The sequence below is a fragment of the Pongo abelii genome, chromosome 23 (assembly GCF_028885655.2).
Source record: "Pongo abelii isolate AG06213 chromosome 23, NHGRI_mPonAbe1-v2.0_pri, whole genome shotgun sequence".
NCBI lineage: Eukaryota > Metazoa > Chordata > Mammalia > Primates > Hominidae > Pongo > Pongo abelii.
In genome coordinates this window covers 24,087,446-24,111,038 of record NC_085929.1, presented here as the reverse complement: position 1 = coordinate 24,111,038, position 23,593 = coordinate 24,087,446, and the positions used below count along the sequence as shown (strand labels likewise).

General features: G+C 50.3%; 2 protein-coding genes across 4 annotated transcripts in view; one reads left to right on the top strand and one right to left on the bottom strand.

Annotated features, from left to right (window-relative positions):
* Positions 1-3,204, top strand: part of ATP6V1E1 (ATPase H+ transporting V1 subunit E1) — a 37,524-nt gene extending 34,320 nt beyond the window's left edge. For both annotated transcript variants that reach the window (XM_063722741.1, XM_024239781.3), the window contains 2 exons: positions 752-839; positions 2,637-3,204. In XM_063722741.1, the coding sequence (XP_063578811.1) occupies positions 752-839; positions 2,637-2,699 (151 nt within the window). In that variant the 3' untranslated portion in view covers positions 2,700-3,204. The remainder of the gene's footprint in view (positions 1-751; positions 840-2,636) is intronic.
* A 1,676-nt stretch (positions 3,205-4,880) lies between these two features.
* Positions 4,881-23,593, bottom strand: part of SLC25A18 (solute carrier family 25 member 18) — a 32,619-nt gene continuing 13,906 nt past the window's right edge. Inside the window, exons 2-10 of one of the 2 annotated variants that reach the window (XM_002830824.6) lie at positions 15,201-15,420; positions 14,016-14,138; positions 13,762-13,817; positions 12,501-12,591; positions 11,625-11,743; positions 8,056-8,221; positions 7,284-7,438; positions 5,702-5,777; positions 4,881-5,273 (exon numbers count right to left, since the gene is read on the bottom strand). In XM_002830824.6, the coding sequence (XP_002830870.3) occupies positions 5,132-5,273; positions 5,702-5,777; positions 7,284-7,438; positions 8,056-8,221; positions 11,625-11,743; positions 12,501-12,591; positions 13,762-13,817; positions 14,016-14,138; positions 15,201-15,220 (948 nt within the window). In that variant the 5' untranslated portion in view covers positions 15,221-15,420 and the 3' untranslated portion in view covers positions 4,881-5,131. Of the gene's footprint in view, positions 5,274-5,701; positions 5,778-7,283; positions 7,439-8,055; positions 8,222-11,624; positions 11,744-12,500; positions 12,592-13,761; positions 13,818-14,015; positions 14,139-14,306; positions 15,146-15,200; positions 15,421-23,593 lie in introns of those variants that run through there. The other variant, XM_054543022.2, reaches the window with a different exon arrangement.

The window sequence follows — 23,593 nt, the reverse complement described above, 5'->3', positions numbered from 1 at the left end:
GGCTCACTCCTATAATCCCAACACTTGTGGAAGCAGAAGTGGGTGGATCACCTGAGGTCAGGAGTTTGAGACCAGCCTGGCCAACATGGTGAAACCCCGTCTCTACAAAAATACAAAAATTAGCCAGGCATGATGGCAGGTGCCTGTAATCCCAGCTACTGCGGAGGCTGATGCAGAATTGCTTGAACTCGGGAGGCGGAGGTTGCAGTGAGCCAAGATCGCGCCATTGCACTCCTACCTGGGCAACAGAGCGAGTCTCAAAAAAAACAAAACAAAACAAAACAAAACAAATTGACACATAGTGTCACTTGGTAAATGACAGTTATTGAGATGAATACAGTCAGTTCTCTGTATCTTTGGGGTCCACACCTGTGAATTCAACCAACTTTTTCTTTTCACTCCCTAAACACTACAGTATAACAACCATTTGCATTGTATTAGCTATTTTAAGTGCCGTAGACATGATTTGCAATATAGGGGAGGATGTGTGATGGTTGTATGCAAATACTACACTGTTTCATATAATACTACACTGTTCATATATGGACATCTGGGCAGGGACTGGGGTTTCCTGAAACCAACTGTGCGTTACATCTTCAGAAGCTTTTTCAGTTCCTTTCAAGCCTGTTGCTTAGGTTGCGCAGTCCACACACCAAGACAAGGGCATTCGTCTGCGGGAGTAAAGGATACCATGTATCTTTCTCAAGTCTTTGAAAGTGATTATTTCCTGTGCTTTTTTTTTTTTTTGCAGAGCTGGTGGAGTTGAGATCTATAATGGGGATCGTAAAATAAAGGTTTCCAACACCCTGGAAAGCCGGCTGGATCTCATAGCCCAGCAGGTGAGTGTGGGGGTACTTCTTGGTAGTTGGTCTGCTGTTACTTTGAAGTGGGACAGAGAGCACGTGTCCATTCACTGGTATTTGGGATTTGTTGCTGTCTTTCCACAGTTTTGGACATTTTCTCAAAAAGAATGAGAATTGGGCATGTAGTAGCATTTGCTGAGGTGGTAACATTTACATGAGAGTGACTTTGGGGTCAGAACAAGGGTTTTGTTGACCTAGGATTCGAATATGTACATTTTACTACATGTAAGGTGCTGACAAGTTCTTTCTCTAACAGGAATGATGGGAACTAAAGCAAATACTTGTGTTTTTTTGTTTTGTTTTGCTTTTTTGAGATGGAGTTTCACTCTTTTTTGCCCAGGCTGGAGTGCAATCTCGGCTCACTGCAACCTCCACCTCCCAGGTTCAAGCGATTCTCCTGCTTCAGCCTCCCGAGTAGCTGGGATTACAGGCACATGCCACCACACCCGGCTAATTTTGTATTTTTAGTAGAGACGGGATTTCACCATTTTGGCCAGGCTGTCCTCAAATTCCTGACCTCAGGTGATCCACCCGCCTTGGCCTCCCAAAGTGCTGGGATTACAGGTGTGAGCCACCATGCCCAGACACAAATACTTATTTAAAGGAATTATCATAAAGCTGCTGGCTTTTCAGATGTTTCCAGATTTGTACACAGGAACTCTAGGAAACAAGCCAGGAAAATTCCATTTGTTCTAAAATGCTGGGCATCTTCTAGACTTCTAGTAGTCTATTGCCGTGGCTGCTAACCTAGTCATTCCCTGACCTAGATATGCAGTTTACTGTTTATGCAGATACTTGTCTTATAACTAAAGCACTTTCACCTTGATTTTTTCATATTCTGGTAACTTAAACCTCAGAACATTGTTTCCTAGTAGCCACTGTCCCATCCAGTATCATAGCCACTACTCACTTATGGATATTTAATTAAACTGAAAAATTCAGTTTCTCAGCACACAATAACCACCTGTAGCTAGGGCTGCCCTGTTGGACAGCCGAGCCTTGGAAGTTCAGGGTTAAGTTCTCCTAAGGATTCATCAGTGGCTGTAGCAAGTGCTTCCAGCCTAAGCTGGCAGTGGAAGTGTTCTTTGCGGCTACTGTGGCCATAGCAGGCACTCAGTAAATGTTTGTTGAAGAAAGAGTGTAGGTGACCCAGCATATTGTGGTGAGATGATTATGATGAGTTAAGTCTGAGATAGTAGTGACTTTAGGTTTTTTTTTGTTTTTTTTTTTTTAATGTGTCCCTTTTGTAAGCAGTCTGAACCCCAGATTTGGGAAGAGTTAAGTTTCTCACCAAGGAATGTGTTACTGTGCTTTAGGAAAAGAAAGGGTGGCTTTGATGTGCATGGCTTTGTGAGTCTTTCCCAGCCATGTAGAGGTTCATGGCTTTCCACCTGTGGTTAAGATGTGCAGCACTCTGGCTGGGTGCGGTGGCTCACGCCTGTAATCCCAGCACTGTGGGAGGCCAAGGCGGGTGGATCACGAGGTCAGGAGATCGAGACCATCCCGGCAAACATGGTGAAACCCCGTCTCTATAAAAATACAAAAAAATTAGCCAGGCGTGGTGGCAAGCACCTGTAGTCCCAGCTACTCAGGAGGTTGAGGCAGGAGAATGGTGTGAGCTTGCAGTGAGCGGAGATGCACCACTGCACTCCAGCCTGGGCAACAGAGTGAGACTCCGTCTCAAAAAAAAAAAAAAAAAAAAAAAAAAAGATGTGCAGCACTCTACAACTTCTTCAGCTGACATTGCGTATTTATTACACTTTCTCTCCACAGATGATGCCAGAAGTCCGGGGAGCCTTGTTTGGTGCAAATGCCAACAGGAAGTTTTTGGACTAAGCCTTCAGGAGGTGGAGCTCATCCTCAGCTCTCCTGCTGTGATGTGGAAGCCTCTGATATTTGAAGAAACACGAATGTCTCTGTAGCTTCCTCTTCACTGCCCCAGTATTGCTCTGTATTTATCAGCGATGCCCCTCTGTCACTCATGCCTTGCCTAATTGTTCACAATGGTGGAAAGCTTCATGTAATATGATCAGGACCCACCTCCAGTTCATCTGAAAGTGAGACAGTGTCCAGCTGGTTCTGCAGCACTAGGGGAGGGGGCAGATGGTGGTTGCATGGGCTTCCTGGGTCTGCACACTCCGTCTGGCCTAAAGGTGATGTGTTTGGTGTTTGGCCCTGCAGTCCCTACTCTTGAGGCTTAAGGCACATGTGGCACACCACTCCTTCCAGCAGTAGTCGCTTTACTGTTACCTGTTTAGGCCTAGAAGTTTTCCCTCATCTGTAAATGTGATTTAAAATCTAAGCCATGAATATGCTTTATTTATTAAAAGAGTTATGCGGATTTAATGTCATTTCTAGTGTAAGGCACTACAAATTTAGGTTTTGACAGAGTCAAATTGTTACTGAGGCACCTAGAAAAGAAGTATTTTGCCAATCCCCATAGCACTTGATGGTGACAGCTGTCAGCACCTGGACCCGTTAACCCTCTGGGGGTCCCCTGGGCTGTTGCCCGTTGTTCCCAGCCCATCTCCAGGAGCGATCTTCCACACACCCCACGTGGCCTCTAGAAGGGCTGCACAGCTTTATTGAGGAAATAGTTTTATTAATGTTGCCCGAATGAGAAAAACCAAGTTTTTTTTCTTTTTCTCTTTCTTTTCTTTTTTTTTTTTTTCGAGATGGAGTCTCGCTCTGTCGCCCAGTCTGGGGTGCAGTGGTGCCATCTCGGCTCACTGCAAGCTCCGCCTCCCGGGTTCACGCCATTCTCCTGCCTCAGCTTCCCGAGTAGCTGGGACTACAGGCGCCCGCCACCATGCCTGGCTAATTTTTTGTATTTTTTAGTAGAGGAGACGGGGTTTCACCGTGTTAGCCAGGATGGTCTCAATCTCCTGACCTCGTGATCCGCCCGCCTCAGCCTCCCAAAGTGCTGGGATTACAGGCGTGAGCCACGGCGCCAGACCCAAAAAACCGAGTTATTTTGGAGCAGGTCACTGTGTGCTGGAACCAGATCCTTTCACAGAGGCCCTGTTCTTCCTTCCCTGTCCCATGTTTTATTTTTCCGTAGGTGACGACTAAGAGCTGCCCAGGGCCTTGGAGCTAGTACATGGTGGAGCTGGGACTTGAACTGAGGTCTGTCTCCAGGGCCCATACTCAAATGCAGTTCTCATAACAGAGAGTGAGGCCCCCAAGGCTGACCACCTTAGCACCATCCTCTTCCTCGTTAGCCCGGGTTTCACAGTAAGTGGGACTATTGTAAACACCAGCTCCTGTAGCAGGTGCTGATTTTCTTAGGACTTGGCCCCGCTGCTGTGACATTCTTTCTCCTGTAGCAGCCTTTGGGGGAGGAATCAAGGTGCGTGAGGAGGGCTCTCACAGCAAACTCAGCTCCTCAAGACGATTCACTTATGAAGGGATAGAATCAAGGCTTAAAACCCAGTGTCACTAACAAGCAGATATTTCCCTATGGCTGTGTTCCTCCACCCCCATAAGTAACAGTTTGAAGAGTGACGGGGGTCTGCTTCTGGGCCCTTTTTAATGTTTGGTTTTGAAATGCACGTAGAAAAGTAGATGGTGATACCATTCACTGCAGCCTGTCTGCTGTACCCACTGATGAACAGATGAGATTTTAACCGTTCACCTTTATTTCAAAGTGTTCCTCGGTTACAGGGAAGGGTGTGCAAGATCCTGGGCTCTGGGGGAGGGGCTGGGCTGCCCAGTCAGAGCCAGCCTCAGCCCCCTCAGCCATCCAGGGATTCGAAAAGGTGCTTGGTCTCAAACTAGGTGCTGCCTCAGGGCTTTCACGGTCCCTTGAACTTCTGATCCTCCTTTTCCTCAAAATCAGTGCTAGGACTCATAAGTTATGGAGTCCAAGATTAACAATGCTAAATCCTCAAGCTGACTGAAGAATGCCGAGTTTGACTGTGAAGTAGAAATGTTAAAATATAGAAACAACCCTTCTATTGTGACTACCTGTTAAGGTCCTGCAATTAATACAATGAAAGTACCATTTTTATTGAAAAGTAGGTGGTTAGGGGCTTCCAAAAGCCCCTGGTAGCTGTGCCCACAAAGGAACATGAGCGTAGACATGAAGAGGAAGAAGGCTATGCTCAACTTGTTAGAATATAGGGCTGTTTCTCCTGAGATTGAGGTAGCACTACAACGCAGAGGACCAGGCAGGCCGGAGTGGCCCCGCCTGCCCTTGCCCCCTCTAGGCTAAGTAAAATGGGCTAGAGAGAGGGCGGCGAGTGCAGGGACTTGACCTCCAGCTCTGTCTACTCAAAACACTTTAAGATGCGCTCTCCAATCCCAAAAAAATAGACCCCTTGAGCAATCCCAAAGAGAGGTGCTATGACCAGTGCCCGGCAGCCAGCGCCTTTCATGAAGGCAGATGGTCCCTCCTGAATCCAGAGTTTCCTGGGGAGAAAGAAGAGCCAGTGAGCTGATGGGCAGGGGCATTCTGCAAGCAGCCCTCAGTGGCAGCCTCTCCATTTGTGCACCTCTCATTTGAGAATAGTGCCTTCCACAACAAGAGCAAGAGGCCAACGGTGTGGGAGCTGTACCTCGCCCGCTAGGTGCAGGCAGGTTGGTTACTTATGCAGTTGGGTCAAGGCCTTGGAAATAGGTTAGATGTGGCTAGAATCTTTGGTGAGAGATGCTGTAGGGATGCCAGGAAGAAGAAAAAGGCCCCCAGTACATTCTGTTTTCTTTGAGAAGTGAGGGAAAGACAGACTTCAAAGAAACCCAGAGCCCAGCATTCAAGTTGGTCTCTAAATCTGGTGTAGGCAGACACCCACGCAGAGGAACCTGTCCCAGCCACCATTTGAGGGGACCCTGGCTCTCACCTGGCACAGTCGGTGATACCACTGTACATGTCCTCACCCAGGCCTTTCTTGAGGGTTTGGATTCGAGTTTTCAGAACTAAATCAAGTAAAAGTTAAAGTAAGTAGTGAACAGCTTACTTTCGGTGTCCTCCCCTCAACACTAAGGGGCTGGGTCCTCCTTTAGAGCCACCACATATAAAACTGACTCATAGGCTGGGCGCAGTGCCTCATGCCTGTAATCCCGGCACTTTGGGAGGCTGAGGTGGGCGGATCACAAGGTCAGGAGTTTGAGACCAGCCTGGCCAACATAGTGAAACCCCATCTCTACTAAAAATACAAAAATGAGCTGGGCATGGCGCATGCCTGTAGTCCCAGCTACTCATGAGGCTGGGGCAGGAGAATCGCTTGAACAAGGGAGGTGGAGCTTGCAGTAAGCTGAGATTGTACCACTGCACTCCAGCCTGGGCAACAGAGCAAGACTCCGTCTCAAAAACAAAAAAAGAAAAAAAATGGTCATGAGGCCAGTTCTGCCATTGTGTGATCTGTAAGTGGAGGTCTTCCTCTTTGGGCCTCAGCTATAAAATAAATGAGTCATGTTACTGTGGCTTTGTTTGGTTTTGTTGAGACAGGGTCTCACTCTGTTGCCCAGGCTGGAGTGCAGTGGCACAATCACAGCTCACTGCAGCCTCAACCATCTGGGCTCAAGTGATCTTGCCACCTCAGCCTCCCAAGTAGTTGGGACTACAGGCATGCGCCACCACACCCAGCTAATGTTTTGACTTTTTTTAGAGACAGGGTCTCACTTTGTTGCCCAGGCTGGTCTCAAACTCCTGGGCTCCTGTCTCAGCCTCCCAAAGTTTTGGGATTACAGGCGTGAGCCGCCGCACCTGGTCAGGTTACTGTTGGTATAGGAAGTCTACCCGCAAGTTTAGGGAGCTGGAGGCAGCCCTATCACAGAGGGAAGCATTGTCTTCTCACGCTGGGTTTAGCTCCCGCCATTAGCCCCAAATTTTATGTATTTCTTTACTTTTTGAGACGGAGTTTTGTGCTGTCGCCCAGGCTGGAGTGCAGTGGTGTGGTCTTGGCTCACTGCAACCTCCACCTCCTGGGTTCAAATGATTCTCCTGCCTCAGCCTCCCAAGTAGCTGGGACTGCAGGCACCCGCCATCACACTCAGCTAATTTTTTTTGCATTTTTAGTAGAGACAGGGTTTCACCATGTTGACCAGGATGGTCTCAAACTCCTGACCTCAGGTGATCCAAAAGTGCTGGGCTCCCAAAGTGCTGGGATTACAAGCGTGAGCCACCACACCCGGCCAGCCCCAAATTTTAACACATTAGCAATAATTTATAGCTGGGGCTCACAACTCTTCTGAGTGGATAAAAAGCTAAAGGAATCAGCATCTTGAAGGTGAGGGGATGTGTCAGGGATGAGAAACAGAAGGAAGGTCTCTTGGGCCCCACTTTCTCCGTGAGGGCCTCTAGTGAGCCTCTGCCAGCAGCCAGATTGCAACCCAGTATGGCTTCCAGGGTCGGGCTATTTCATCTATAAGTGCAAAATTACTGTTTATCCCATAGAAAGGACACATCTCCCACCTCCTTACCATCTAGAGGCGTCACTGCGACCGCAGCTACGGAACCTGCCACACAGCCTGACACGAAGGAATGTGCAAAGGACGCCTTACCGGCGAGCTCGTTGAACCCCAGGTTGTTAAGGTTGGCAAACAGTGGGAAGTAGATGATGGAGAAGGGAATATCTCTGCAGAAGAGGAAGGAGAAACACTGAGCTCCAAGCTCCCCTGGGGCTGCCACCCAAGGTGGGACAATGAGCTTTGCTGTGAGCTGTGGGGCTTGCAGTGAGAGGAGCCACGGGGACTCTTCCCATCTTCCGTGCCCCATGAGCGTGGGTGAGGGACAGCAGGGGACAAAAGAGCTGTTGCCATCTGTCCCGCCCTCCCAGCTCCTTCCTCTGCACTGCAGCACCTGCAGCCTCTTGACTGCCAGAGGCACGTCCGAGGCGGGAGATGCGTTCTGCACAGGGGCAGGCAGGCCAAGGGACGATGAGGGGCATGACCACTCATTCATTATGAACTCCGCGGCCCTCTGTAGACAGGGCTTTCTTAGGTGCCTTTGGGCCACAAAGCCTTCCTGTGGGCCTGGTCATCACTATACAAGCGGCCTAAAACTTTCGTCTTCTAGGTACCCATTCGGTGCCACCCTGGCCAGTTCCGGACAAAACAGGAAGCCTGGAAATCGTTTGCTCACCTGGGTTTGGATATTCTGGGAAGGACACAGAGGCAGATAGGGACAACCGGCTCTCTGGCCCTCGTGCCCTCCCCCGTGCACTTGTCCTAGGGAACTGGAAGAAAGGCTCACCTGAGGAGAGTGGCACCTAGGCCCTTGTAGAGCCCAGCCAGGCCCTGAGTGTGGAGCAGCTCCCAGGCAATGAGGGTGGCAGAGGGGCGCCTGTGGGTGGAAGCCGAACCAGTTGTGTAGGACCTGGAGGTGGAGGGTGCTGAGGCTGAGCCCTGACGATGGATGGCTGGAAGGGAAAGGACAGACCTCATCACTACCTGGTCCCCAACAGATGCTACAAAACACTCCTGAGTGTGGCTCTCAATCCCTGCCCCTGGGACAGTTCAGAGGCCAGGCTGACACCTCAGCTAGCATCCAGAAGAATGTCCTAATTTTAGAATGTTAATTTTTGGCTCTGAGGACGTCTTCCTAAGGTCTACAGTATCTCAGGAGCTATCCCAATGCTGAGAACACTTCCCAAGAGCACAGCCACAGCCTGGCCCGCTTGCTTCTCTGCCACGTTCCTTAGGCCTCCATTCCTTACCCTCCCATTAAAACTGGTTTTGATCTGGCTTCCATTTCTAAACCATTTCTCAGCCTATGTAGGTCATTTTTATTTTTAGTTATTTTATTTATTTATTTATTTGCAGTGGTGCAATCTCGGCTCACTGCAACCTCCACCTCCTGGGTTCAAGCGATTCTCCTGCCTCAGCCTCCCTGGTAGCTGGGGTTACAGGCACGTGCACTACACCTGGCTGATTTTTGTATTTTTAGTAGAGATGATGTTTCACCATGTTGGTCAGGCTGGTCTCAAACTCCTGATCTCAGGTGATCCACCTGCCTTGGCCTCCCAAAGTGCTGGGATTATAGGCATGTGCCACCATATCTGGCTGATTTTTGTATTTTTAGTAGAGATGGTGTCTTACCATGTTGGTCAGGCTGGTCTCAAACTCCTGACCTCAGGTGATCCACCTGCCTTGGCCTCCCAAAGTGCTGGGATTACAGGCGTGAGCCACCGCACCCGGCCTAGGTGATTTCTAGACACAAAAAGAATTTGTTGCTTTCCACCATTAGGCAGAACATACGTGAAATTCCTGTGTCCTAAAATGCTAATAGGATGGAATGGTCTCCCTCAGGCTTCCAGGGCACCTCCTCCTGCTCGTCCTCCAAGATAAGGTGAACAGGTCCTTCCCACCCTTCCCTATTTGGTAGAATTTGATTCTTTAAATCATTCAGAGCCCATCATTTGATAAATTCAATATTACTCATTAGAATGGAATTATACCACATTTAAAATGTTGTGAGGTGGCCGGGCACAGTGGCTCACACCTGTAATCCCAATACTTTGGGAGGCCGAGGTGGGCGTATCACCTGAGGTCGGGAGTTCCAGACCAGCCTGACCAACATGGAGAAACCTTGTCTCTACTAAAAATACAAAAAAAAAAAAAAATTAGCCGGACGTGGTAGTGCATGCTTGTAATCCCAGCTACTCAGGAGGCTGAGGCAGGAGAATCACTTGAACCTGGGAGGCAGAAGTTGCGGTGAGCCAAGATAGCACCATTGGACTCCAGCCTGGGCAACAGAGTGAAACTCTGCCTAAAAAAAAATAAATAAATAAATAATAATAATAATAATAATAAAATAAATAAATAAATAATGATAAAATAAAATGTGAGGCCCATTAATAACCATGGGATTTACGACGCTGAAATTCTGTGAGTATTTCTTTTCCTAAATCTCAGTGTCTGAGAAGCTTTGCTTAGATTATAAGTCCTTGCCAAAAGGAAGCTATTCCCAATGTCATGTCCCAGATTTGTTTGGTATCCAGCAGGAAAATATTTCATACTAGGAATCTAGTTATCCGCACATTTTCTTTTCTTTTTTTTTTTTTTTGAGACAGAGTCTCGCTCTGTCATCCAGGCTGGAGTGCAGTGGTGTGATCTCCGCTCGCTGCAACCTCTGCCTCCCGGGTTCAAGTGATTCTCCTGCCTCAGCCTCCCGAGTAGCTGAGATTACAGGCATGCACCACCACGCCCGGCTAATTTTGTATTTTTAGTAGAGATGGGGTTTCACCATGTTTGCCAGGCTGGTCTCGAACTACTGATCTCAGGTAATCTGCCCGCCTCAGCCTCCCAAAGTGCTGGGATTACAGGCATGAGCCACTGCGCCCAGCTGCTTTTTTTTACTGGAGACAAGTTCTTGCTATGTTGCCCAGGCTGGGCTCAAACTCTGGATCCTCCTGCCTCAGCCTCCTGAGGAGCTGAGATTACAGGAGTGTACCACGCTAAGCCAACACCACTCCATCATTCTGAGAGGACCAGGATTTAGGAAAGGGCCAAACTTCTCTTCCAGGAAAAAACAAAAGAATGGGAATGATTCTCTTCTCCCTTTTTATGCCTTTCTACCAAAAGCCAGCTTCTATAGCATAAAATACTGACTGGAGGTTTCAGTGAGCCAGTCATTGGCATTTCTTTTTTTTTTTTTTTTTTTGAGACGAAGTCTCACTTTTGTCCTCCAGGCTGGAGTGTAAATGGCATGATCTCGGCTCACTGCAACCTCTGCCTCCTGGGTTCAAGTGATTCTCCTGCCTCAGCCTCCCGAGTAGCTGGGATTATAGGCACACACCACCATGCCTGGCTAATTTTTGTATTTTTAGTTGAGACGGGGTTTCACCATGTTGGCCAGGCTGGTCTTGAACCCCTGACCTCAGGTGATCCGCCTGCCTCGGCCTCCCAAAGTGCTGGGATTACAGGCATGAGCCATCACGCCAGGCGGCATTTCTTTTTTTCTTTGAGACGGAGTCTTGCTCTGTCTCCCAGGCTGGAGTGCAGTGGTGCAAGCTCCGCTCACTGCAAGCTCTGCCTCCCAGGTTCACGCCATTCTCTTGCCTCAGCCTCCTGAGTAGCTGAGACTACAGGTGCCCACCATCACGTCCGGCTAATTTTTTGTATTTTTAGTAAAGATGGGGTTTCACCGTGTTAGCTAGGATGGTCTCAATCTTCTGACCTCGTAATCCGCCCGCCTCAGCCTCCCAAAGTGCTGGGATTACAGGCGTGAGCCACTGCACCCGGCCAGCATTTCTTAAAATCTTTAGGAAATCAAGTCTAATTGTGAAGAAAATATGACAGAAGCCTTAAGTATTTTCTGACCCTCTGAATCAACATTCTCATTTCTGCTATTTGTTCTAGAGCTGGCAGCATTGATGAAATGGGTAACCATAAATGAAGACTTTTTTTTTTTTTGAGACAGAGTCTCACTCTGTCGCCCAGGCTGGAGTGCAGTGGTGCAATCTCAGCTCACAGCAACCTCTGCCTCCCAGGCTCAAGCAATTCTCCTGCCTCAGCCTCCCGAGTAGCTAGGATTACAGGCATGCACCACCACGCCCAGCTAATTTTTGTATCTTTAGTAGAGATGGGGTTTTACCATGTTGGGCAGGCTGGTCTCGAACTCCTGACCTCAAGTAATCCACCTGCCTCGGCCTCCCATAGTGCTGGGATTACAGGCGTGAGCCACCGTGCCTGGCCAAAGACTTCTACCTGCTTGGAAAGTTGACTGGTCACACAGCCTAGCAAATAAGGGTGGGGTGTGGGATGGCCTGGTTCCAATCCCAGCCCTTTACTGTTCCCATAGGTGGTGGGGACAGGCCTCACCCAGGCGTCCAGCATCCTGCAGCTGAATCTTGAGCATTTCCATGGGACAGGTCACCACCACCTGGCACATCCCAGCCCCACACCCGGCAAGCATCTCCATCTTCAGGTTCCGCTGCATCCTATGGGAACAGGTGTCAGGCTCCTTCAGCTGCAGGCTCCTTCAGCCGCAGGCCACAGGCCCGCCCTGGTGCAGCTGCCCTCTTGTGAGAGGGGGACTTTCCCTGGATGGCACCCGTGGCTACCACTCACCCAGCTGGTCAAGTCATCAGCTAGCCCTTAGGTGTGGTCTCTGTACCGAGAGGGGACTAAGTTTAAAACAAAGCCTGCTAGGGAGGTAGCACCGCATGGAAGCTGAAAACAGTGACAGAGAAAACTACCCAGGCCAGGCGTTGTCCTTGATCCCTTCAAGAACATCACTGGGCAATGTGAGGCACAGAGAGAGCTAGAAAGTGTTTGGGGGCTTTGTTTTTCCTGAGATGAGGTCTCGCTCTGTCACCCATGCTGAAGTGCAGTGGAGCCAACATGGCTCACTGCAACCTCGATCCTCCTTCCTCAACCTCCTAAAGTGCTGGGATTACAGGCCTGAGCCACTGCACCCAGCTTGGTGGCTGATTTTAAAAAATTTATTGGCTAGTTGATGGATTTGTCTGTATATGCTATATGTTCTCTATATTATCTGTCACACTTCCAAAGTATACCAGCTCATTCTCTCCCTTCACTCTCCAGCAGCCCAAACACACACCAGCCCTCAGCCATGTGTGCACATATTTATATGCATGCAGGCAGGTATACTGAGGCACATTTGAAATCTTCTTCCTGCCATCTCTCCCAAAAAACACACAGTGCAAGATCCAACCCCACCCCACCTGGCCATACCCATCTTCCACGAGCAGCTGCCGGAAAAAGTCGTTGGCTGCCAGCTTGATGGCCTTCTCTGGAGTGACCAGAGTGAGGTTCACTGCAGCCCCTGTAAGTGAAGGACAAGATGGGGAGTCAAGCCCGTCCCAGAAATAACAGTTCCCCGGGTCTGCCCTTCAGCCCTAGCCAGGCCAGTCTCGGAGTGAAGGGCATCTTGGGGGCCAGGTGGGGCTCCTGGGCCTATTTCACTGAAATAACTTTCCATTCCCACTCCCTACAACATTCTCCTTTTTTTTTTTTTTTTTTTTTTTTGAGACACAGTCTTGCTCTGTCGCCCAGGCTGGAGTGCAGTGGCGCGATCTCGGCTCACTGCAAGCTCCGCCTCCCGGGTTAACGCCATTCTCCTGCCTCAGCCTCCCTAGTAGCTGGGACTACAGGCGCCCGACACCATGCCCGGCTAATTTTTTTTTTTTTTTTTGTATTCTTTAGTAGAGACGGGGTTTCACTGTGTTAGCCAGGATGGTCTCGATCTCCTGACCTCGTGATCCGCCCGTCTCGGCCTCCCAAAGTGCTGGGATTACAGGCGTGAGCCACCGCACCCGGCCCCACATTCTCCCCTTTTTACGTATTTTTTTCTTACGGACTCCTCAGTTTGGTTATCAGGAAGTCATTTTATTTTTGTTGCTGCTGGTGGGGTCGCTGATGATAAAGCAGCAGTTCCAGTGACAGGCGCCAGGCTCAGGGACTGGGGTTCCCCTCCTCTGTGCCGCACAAGCCAGTCCCATTGGCTGCTAGCTCGGGGCTGTCTAGGGTTTGTATTTTGCTTCTCGGAGGCACAAGCATACGAGCTCCGGCTCAACTCCAACTTTGGATCCACTGTCCAAGGTACCTCCTGGCTGGGGACCCCGCAGGGACCGCAGCAGCGCTGGACCGTGCTGGGGAGGAGCCACCCAGAACTTGCCAGGAGCTCAGGCCCCTTTTGCTCAGTCCCTTTCAGCCTCTCTCTCTTCACTTCTAGCCAGGCAGAGAGAGGCAGGCAGGTAAGGTGGGCTCGCCTGCTCTTACTGAGGCGGTGGCGGGGGTGTGCTCTGTGGGTCTCCGGAAGCCTTACCAGGACCCAGAGCTGCCTCTGTCTCCACCCAAGAGCACAGAGGCTTATCAGGAAGGACCCCCTGGCAGCCCTGGCCCCATCCCCGCAGCAACGGATGGAACACCAGTTCCCCATGTCCCATACGCTCATCCCTGCTGCCCAGCCTCCCTGGGGGCCTGAGAAGCCCACCTCGGTACATGCCGAAGAAGCCCTCCGCCCGAGCTGTCTTCATCAGGCAGTCGATCCTGGATGCAGAGGCCAGAGTAGGAGTAAGTGTGCAGCGGGCTTCCCAGCCGCCTCCATGCCCTGCTCCCGCGGGCACATCCCAGCTGACCAGATCCCCAGCCCCCACGCTCACGCGCGCTGCCTGGAGACTGGAGGGAAGGGGGCCCCATCCCTCCCCCGGGCGCCTCTGCCCTCCACGCTCGCCTGCCAGCACCTACATTCCTTTGTACATGGCTTTCCCATGCTGGTTCTGCAGGCGAGTCTTGGCCAAGTCCATGGGGAACACGCAGGTCACCCCCACGAGCCCCGCTACACCTCCATTGATGAGTTTGGCTGTGATGCTAGGACAGGGGGAGGAGAGAGGCAGAGGGAGGGGTAGGTTAGGGAGCGGATGCAGCCAGGAATCGGCAGGGGCACAGACAGTGGGGAACCCCAGCCCCACAGGTGTCCAGAGACCCTCTTCAGCCTCCCTGGCCCAGGTCTGGTCCAGACAGGACAGCCGCACTCACCAGGGCTGAGGCATCTTGCTGCAACCCGGGAAGTCCCTGGAGCTGGGACCTGCAGGGGCTTCTGGGAGGAGCCCAGCTCTGCCCCTATGGGCCGCCACCAGGGCACGGCTCTGCCCCGAGCTTCCCCGGCCCGCCCTCTGGCTCCTCTGCAGGCCTGGAGCCACGCGTGCAGTTCTCACACAAACGGACTGAAGGTCAGGCAGAGCTGAGTTGCATCCTGACTGTGATCTTTCCTCTCTGGGCCTGCATTCCCGGGGAACTCACTCCAGGGTTGCTGAGGACTATGGAAACCGTGCCCGGGGGGGGAATGCCAGCTATTGTTCATAATAAGAGAACAGGCACTTCCCACAGTGAGGGCTTCAAGTCGGTCAGCCCTTGAGGTGACCTAGTTCCAGCCAAAAGTAAAGCCACAGTTTAGATAACATGGCCCCGCACCCTGCTGGGTATAGGAGCTTTGGAAGACGGGAAATAGAAAACAAAGCTTTCTCAGACTCCTTGGAACCCACTAAAGTTTTCTTATCTTTCAGGCAGGAGGCAGACTGTGAACAAAATATTTGGAGATGGATTTACTTGGAAGTGGTAAGAGTAGATGATAGTGGGCCTTTCACAAAGGAAGAAACTTGGGATGATAAAGAGAACTGTGAACTTAGTTTTGTAGTTAGAGAAGATGAACGCAAACAATTAAACTATGTTGAACAATAATATATATGTGCACAGATGCTTGTGTGTACGTATTTGCCGCAGTAGATGTAGTGTATATGTTATATGGGGGACAGGGGTCTTGCTCTTCCCTAGGACTCAGCTTGTTCTTTAGAAACCTGGATGTGCTATCACCACAGCGACTCTCCGCCAGGCGCAGGGCCCAGGGCCTCAGGCTGCCCCAGCCAAGCTCACCTCAGATCCTGGTGGGTCATTCTGCAAGTGCTGGGGATCCCAGGACACAAGGCTGCTGGCTCCTTGGGGTAGCCGCTGTCGGGGCTGTCTGAGGGAAGAAGTGGAAGCTTCCTTGGCTCTGGCCCCGTAGCAGTGTGGACAGAGCACGGGTTTTGAGTGCAGCCTGGCCCGAGCCACCTTCCCGGCAAGTGACGACCTCCCTGGGCTGCAGCTTCCTCCCCTGCAAAGTAGTCAGAGAAACACTCACCTCACAGATGGGCGAGGACGCACGTCACTAGTGGATTCATGCGGCCCGCTTGCTCCCCTTTTTTCCCTTCCTAAACCTTTTGGACTTTGGGATTCAAATCAGAATCCTCGAACTTTTGGACTCTGGGGATCAGATAAGAAGGAAGGTGAATGAGACAGAAGGATACAGCCTGCTGAGGCTGGAGGAAAGGATGTCTGGGGCATTTTGGACAAAGCCATGGGAGTGGCGCCGGAGGAAGCAGAAGGGATGGGAAAGGATTTTAAGAGGAGTTGCTATGAACTAGGGATCCCTCTTATTGTGTCCAAGAACTACAATAAAATACTTAAGATGGCCGGGCGTGGTGGCTCATGCTTGTAATCCTAACACTTTGGGAGGCCGAGGCAGGTGGATTGCCTGAGCTCAGGAGTTCGAGACCAGCCTGGGCAACGTGGTGAAACCCCATCTCTACTAAAAATGCAAACATTAGCTGGGTGTGGTGGTGGGCTAGTAATCCCAGCTACTTGGGAGGCTGAGATAGGAGATTGCTTGAACACAGGATACAGAGGTTGTGGTGGAGCCGAGATCACACCACTGCACTCCAGCCTGGGCGACAGATCAAGACTGTCTCAAAAACAAACACATAAACAAAAAACCCACTTAAGATGCTCCACAGTTACTTTTTGGCTATTAAACTGTGTTTTCTGAAATTCATGTGATCTTGTTGAGAAACCAAACTACATTATACTCCTAATTGACAAGTGGAAGCTACAACAATTATGACAGCTTCTGAGGAGGGGGCCTGCTATTTTTTTGAGGTGGAGTTTCGCTCTTGTTGCCCAGGCTGGAGTGCAGTGGCGCGATCTCAGCTCACTGCAACCTCCACCTCCTGGGTTCACGCCAGTCTCCTGCCTTAGCCTCTGGAGTAGCTGGGATTACAGGCATGCGCCACCATGCCGCGCGAATTTTTGTATTTTTATTTTTGTATTTTTTCCGACCTGAGGTGATCCACTCGCCTCGGCCTCCCAAAGTGCCGGGATTACAGGCGTGAGCCACCATGCCTGGCCAGAGTGGGGCTGCTTTAACCCCAGAGGGGCGGTGTCAGGAGCAGTTCTCACGATGCTCTCCGCTTGGGCGCAGGCTGGCCCGGGCCCTGAGGAGCCTCTTCTCTCCGGTGCCCTGAAGCTGCTTTAGGGTCCCCAGCTCTCCTGCACTCCTCACTGCTCTCCAGGCTGCCAGCAATTCTTTGCTGTCTCCAGCTATTTTGTTTTGGGTAAGAAAAGAAAGGAGGAGTGGGGGAGACATTAGTCTTTCTCTTGGTGCTACACTAATCCATTCAGGAAGACATTTACTGAGTGCTGGGCACTGCTCCAGGTCTGGTGACATAGCAGTGAACAAAAGACACATTCTAGTTCTCAAGGACTTAAGTTTGGCCGGGCGCAGTGGCTCACGCCTGTAATTCCAGCACTTTGGGAGGCTGAGGCGGGTGGATCGCCTGAGCTCAGGAGTTCAAGACCAGCCTGGGCAATATAGCGAAACCCCGTCTTTACAAAAATACAAAAAATTAGCTGGCCATGGTGGCCCAGCTACTCAGGAGGCTGAGATGGGAGGATTGTTTGAGGCCGGGAGGTGGAGGTTGCAGTGAGTCAAGATCACACCACTAAACTCCAGCCTGAGCAACAGAGCGAAACCCTATGCCCCCTAAAAAAAAAGAAGAAGAAGAAGAAGCAGGGCGCAGTGGCTCGTGCTTGTAATCCCAACACTTTGGAAGGCCGAGGACGGCAGATCACCTGAGGTCAGGAGTTCGAGACCAGCCTGGGCAACATAGTGAAACCCATCTCTACTAAAAACACAAAAATTAGCAGGGCATGGTGGTATGTGCATGTAGTCCCAGCTACTCAGGAGGCTGAGGCAGGAGAATTGCTTAAACCCAGGAGGTGGAGGTTGCAGTGAGCTGAGATCGCACCACTGCACTCCAGCCTGGGCGACAGAGTGAGACTCTGTCTCAAAAAAAAAACAACCAAAAAAAACCCCACAAATATTAGCCTGTGTGGTGGCGGGCGCCTGTAATCCTAGCTACTGGTGAGGCTGAGGCTGAAGAATCACTTGAACCTGGGAAGTGAAGGTTGCAGTGAGCAGAGACTGTGCCACTGTACTCCAGCCTGGGTGATAGAGAGAGATTTTGTCTCAAAAAAGAAATAAATAAAGAAAACAAACAGTTTATATAAAGTAAAAAATTTTTTAAAAAGGACTTAAGTTGGCCAGGCGCGGTGGCTCATGCCTGTAATCCCAGCACTTTGGGAGGCCGAGGCGGGCGGATCATGAGGTCAGGAGATCGAGACCATCCTGGCTAACACGGTGAAACCCCGTCTCTACTAAAAATACAAAAAATTAGCCGGGTCTGGTGGTGGGTGCCTGTAGTCCCAGCTACTTGGGAGGCTGAGGCAGGAGAATGGCGTGAACCCGGGAGGTGGAGCTTTCAGTGAGACGAGATCGCGCCACTGCATTCCAGCCTGGGAGACAGAGCGAGACTCCATCTCAAAAAAAAAAAAAAAGGACTTAAGGTCTGGATGAGGAGACAATGATAAACAAGATAAAGAAATCCTAAGGATAGCAGAGTGATAAACACTACAGAGAAAAAAATTCAGAAGGGAAGGAGACAGATGTCAGTGGAGGTTTGACCAGGGAGGGGATTGTTCCTAAGGAACTGAGGGAATGGGCCACAAAGGCCTCTGGGGGAGGAGCATTTGCAGTGGAGCAAGTGCAAAGGCCCCGACAGCAGAGTGAGGCCCTCAAGCTATGGGGTCAGCAAGACAGCCAGTGAGGAGTGAACCTGTGTAAGACAAAGTCACAGAGCGAATGAGCGGAGGTGTGACTGTGGAAAGCCTCATGGGCCGTTGGCTTTTACTCTGAATAAAAAGAGAAGTTGGTCAGGCATGGTGGCTCACGCCTATAATCGCAGCACTTTGGGAGGCTGAGGCGGGTGGATCAAGAGGTCAGGAGTTCGAGACCAGCCTAACATGGTGAAACCCCGTCTCTACTAAAAATACAAAAATTAGCCGGGCATGGTGACATGCACCTGTAATCTCAGCTACTCAGGAGGCTGAGGCAGGAGACTCGCTTGAATCTGGGAGGCGGAGGTTGCAGTGAGCCAAGATCACTCTATTGCACTCCAGCCTGGGTGACAGAGCGAGACTCCGTCTCAAAAAAAAAAAAAAAAAAGAGAGAAGTTGGAGAGTTTTGTGCAGAGGAATGACATGCTCTTGCTAGGTGCATTTTGGATGCTGTTTTGAGACAGCAGAGGGGCAAAGAGAGAAGTAGAAAGAACAATGAAGGTACTATAGTAATCTAGGCAGGGGGCGAAGGCCGCTTGTCCCCGCGAGTGGTGGCGAGGAGTGGTTAAGGTTAAACTGTGGATATATGCTGAAGGCAGGGCAAACAGGATTTCCCCAAGGACCAGATGCAAGAGAGAGAAGAAGCAGTTAGGGGACAGTGCAGTTTCTGGTCTCAGAAACTGGAAGAATGGGCTTGTCACGTGGTGTTTGGACCCATAACATGCACGACTTGGATCTGTTGGCAGAGGAGAGGTAGCTGGTCCGTAGAGAAACATACAGAAAAGCAAAGCAGCACATCTGGAGAAGAAACAAAAGATGGGGACATTCTGGGGTGGCTTAAATCCCCACTTCCAGTTCATTCCCAGTGGCAGTTGCATTCCTGTCCTTGGTTTCTGTGACACTCAGCTGTCACAAATTGACCTTATGCCTAACTTGATAGGACTGGGGATTAGTTCCTGATACTTTTTTTTTTTTTCTGAGACAAGTTCTTGCTCTGTCTCCCAGGTTAGTGTGCAGTGGCACAATCGCAGCTCTCTGCAGCCTTGAACTCCTGGGCTCAAGCGATCCTCCGGCCTCAGCCTCCCAAGGAGCAGGGACTACAGGTGTGCACCATCATGCTCAGATAATTGTTTATTTTTTGTAGAGATGGGGTCTCACTATGTTATCCAGGCTGGTCGTGAATTCCTGGGTTCAAATGATCCTCTAGTCGTAACCTCCCAAAGTGCTGGGATTACAGGCGTGAGCCACTATACCCAGCTGGTTTCTGATACTTCGAATCAAATGTCTTATCCCCCAAATTAGCCCTGGGAGTGAGAATATGGAAATTACATGCCCCAGGGTGTGGAGTCAGCTGAGAGGAAGTAGGGCGTGGGCCGTGAAGCCCCAGGCAGGGTTGGCAGCTGGCAGCTCTTGGGCAGCTCCGTCTGTCATCTCTCGAGGCTCACCCCAAGTGCTTTAAAAGCTGGAGCTCTAGGGGGCTCAGTGGCAGAATGTCTGGAGTTAAAGTGCACAGGCTGCTCTGAGACATCTGGTAAGAGATTATGAGAGAAAGACATGCTCCAACTCCAAGTGGCTGCCTTAAAAATGGATAGGACACGGCCGGGTATGGTGGCTCACATCTGTAATCCCAGCACTTTGGGAGGGCAAGGTGGGCAGATCACAAGGTCAGGAGATCGAGACCATCCTGAGTAACACGGTGAAACCCTGTCTCCATTAAAAATACAAAAAAATTAGCCGGGCGTGGTGGCGGGTGCTTGTAGTCCCAGCTACTAGGGAGGCTGAGGCAGGAGAATGGCGTGAACCTGGGAGGCAGAACTTGCAGGGAGCCGAGATCGCACCACTGCACTCCAGCCTGGGTGACACAGTGAGACTTCGTCTCAAAAAATAAATAAATAAATAAATAGACAGGACACAACCGTTTCTGTCTGAAGCCAGGGAGTCCAATAATTGAGAACATTGTGACTGCTCTTATAATCATATTCCCTGCTGTTTCTAGAACTAAATTACCACTTTAGAAACTGTGGGCCAGGCGCAGTGGCTCACACCTATAATCTCAGCACTTTGGAAGGCTGAGGCGGGCGGATCACCTGAGGTCAGGAGTTCGAGACCAGCCTGACCAACATGGAGAAACCCCATCTCTACTAAAAATACAAAAAATTAGCTGGGCTTGGTGGCTCACGCCTGTAATCCCAGCACTTTGGGAGGCCAAGGTGGGCGAATCACAACGTCAGGAGATCAAGACCATCCTGGCTAAGACAGTAAAACCCCGTCTCTACTAAAAAATACAAAAAAATTAGCTGGGCGTGGTGGTGGGCGCCTGTAGTCCCAGCTACTTGGGAGGCTGAGGCAGGATAATGGCGCGAACCCGGGAGGCAGAGCTTGCAGTGAGCCGAGATCGCGCCACTGCACTCCAGCCTGGGTGACACAGTGAGACTCTGGCCGCCCCCCCCAGCAAAAAAATTAGCCAGGTGTGGTGATGGGCATCTATAATCCCAGCTACCTGGGAGGCTGAGGCAGGAGAATCGCTTGAACCTAGGAGGCAGAGGTTGCAGTGAGCCAAGATCACGCCACTGCACTCCAGCCTGGGCTACTGGAATAGAGGTATTTAACGGATGCCAGAGAAATTAGGGACACCCTAATCCCAGGGCCACTCCATAGCATAGCTAACAGATGTGATAGTGTTTCCACCCATGGAGAGCATTTGGCTGGAGTGTGAGCCTCCCTACCCCGAGGCTGTACCAAGCTGCTGCAATTCCAGCCCCGGAAGTTCCCTTTAGCAGGCCTATGCTAATCAAAGCCTATGACTTGACAAGATTCCTGGCAGCAGTAGATGCATTAGTAACAGGCAACAAAGGTGAAACCATTAGCCAGGCAAAGTATGAAAGGAGTCATAGCACCATGAAAACCCCAAACCTGGCACCAGGGCCGATAACTGCTCCCCAAGGCAACCCACAAGCCTAAGTGTTAGTCACTCTACAGATATTTGTTGAATGACTACTGTATGCCATTTGCAGTTCTAAGCAGCAGGGACACAGCTGGGGAACAAAGCAAGGCCTTGCCCTCCACAGAATTGAAATCCTACTGCTTCCGGCACTGATGGGAATAGACTTTTTTTTTTTTTGAGACGGAGTCTCACTCTGTCGCCCAGGCTGGAGTGCAGTGGTGTGATCTTGGCTCACTGTGTAACCTCCGCCTCCTGGGTTCAAGCGATTCTCTTGCCTCAGCTTCCTGAGTAGCTGGGACTACAGGCTCATACCGCCACGAATGGCTAATTTTTGTATTTTTAGTAGAGACAGGGTTTCACCATGTTGGCCAAGATGGTCTCCATCTCCTGACCTTCTGATCCGCCCGCCTCGGCCTCCCAAAGTGCTGGGATTACAGGCTTGCGCCACCATGCCTGGCCTCCTCTACCTTCTTTTCTGAAGGAATTTAGAATGTGTGGGGAGTATTGGGGTAGAAAAAATCATCTAAGTGCTGGGATGCAGAACAATGAGAAAACACATCTGGAACTCTTTGGAACCAAAATGGAAAAGGACTAGAAAAACAGCCCCCTGGAAGACAGAGGCTCCCTGTCACTGCCTCGGGATGCAGCATCTGGCCATGACATTGTGTCACTGTGCATTGGGAAGACAAGTGCATTCACAATTTACGTGCGATAACCGAATCATATTGAGAAGAAGAAATCTGATATATGGGAAATAGCATGTTTGCATGTTCTTAGTGTCAAAAGGTGGAATGCAGTGGGTGAGCATACCCCATTCTAGGAGCGGCCCTTTCCCCCTTGCTATTCTGGGTTAGTTGCACTGCGAACTGCCATGTCGCTAGAATTCCATCCCCTGGCTACTGTTCACTGTGTAAGGATGGAGACCTGACTTAAGCTGAATGATTCAACCCCTTCCATAGGAATTTTTAAAGTGTATGCAGCCTCTTTCAGGGGGACTTTACCTGTAACAGATAAAACTTGGGGCCCATCAGCAAACTTGTCACATGATTTAGGAAACAGAGATGAATAAGGCAGACCCGCAGAGATGATGGGAGGCAGGAGACTTCTGCCTTATTACTGCACAGCGATCCACTTTATTCCTGATGTTGACCACAAAAAGGGTCTCCCACTATGCTTTTAATGAGGTGACTTATTGTCAAGTAGTCGAGTTTTGTAACTTGGTAACCAAATAGTCCTTAACTAACAAATACATTTTTTAAAACCCTCACATTCCATTTAATGGCAACTAAACGGCTTAGACAGTGAGTGCTGAAAGGCTCAGAGGTGTGCAGAGTCACTAAGGGCTGGCTTGGAGAAGTGGGCCTTAAAGAATAAGAGAGTACGGGACGCAGTGGCTCACGCCTGTAATCCCAGCACTGTGGGAGGCCAAGGCAGGTGGATCACCTGAGGTCAGGAGTTTGAGACCAGCCTGGCCAACATGGTGAAACCTGGTCTCTACTAAAAATATAACAATTAGCTGGGCATGGTGACGCATGTCTGTAATCCCAGGTACTCAGAAGGCTGAGGCAGGAGAATTGCTTGAACCTGGGAGGCAGAGGTTGCAGTGAGTTGAGATCGCGCCATTGCACTCTAGCCTGGGCGACAGAGCGAGACTCCATCTCAATAAATAAATAAATAAATAAATAAATAAATAAATAATAATAATAATAAGGGAGCATTGGCCAGGCACGGTGGCTCACGCCTGTGATACCAGCACTCTGGGAGGCTGAGGGTGGGTGGATCATGAGGTCAGGAGTTCGACACCAGCCTGGCCAACATAGTGAAACTTTGTCTCTACTAAAAACACAAAAATCAATCAGGCGTGGTGGCACATGCCTGTAATCCCAACTACTCGGGAGGCTGAGGCAGGAGAATCGCTTGAACCCGGGAGGTGGTGATTGCAGTGAGCCAGAATGACGCCATTGCACTCTAGCCTGGGGGACAGAGCAAGACTCCATCTCAAAAAAAAAAAAAAAAAAGGAAGCATTTAAAAGCAGAAGGTGGGGCGTGCAGAGCCTGGATGTGAGCTTGGTGTGAGCAGAGGGTTCAGGGAACAGAACTGTGGGAAGGAGGCTGCAAAGGCAGGTTACACCACATGTGGGGAGCCTGGGTGGCTAGAGACAGTATATGCCTTCCTAAAAGGGAATTTTGTTTTGTTTTCTTTTTGATTGGCATTTTCATGACATGAAAAGTGAATTTTTAAATGTGATCCTGTAGGCAGTAACAAAACACTGGGTACTTCTTTTTTTCAGGGGACAAGATCTGGCTCTGTCGCCCAGGGTGGAGTGTAGTGGCGCAATCTCAGCTCACTGCAACCTCTGCCTCCCAGGCTCAAGTGATCCTCCCACCTCAG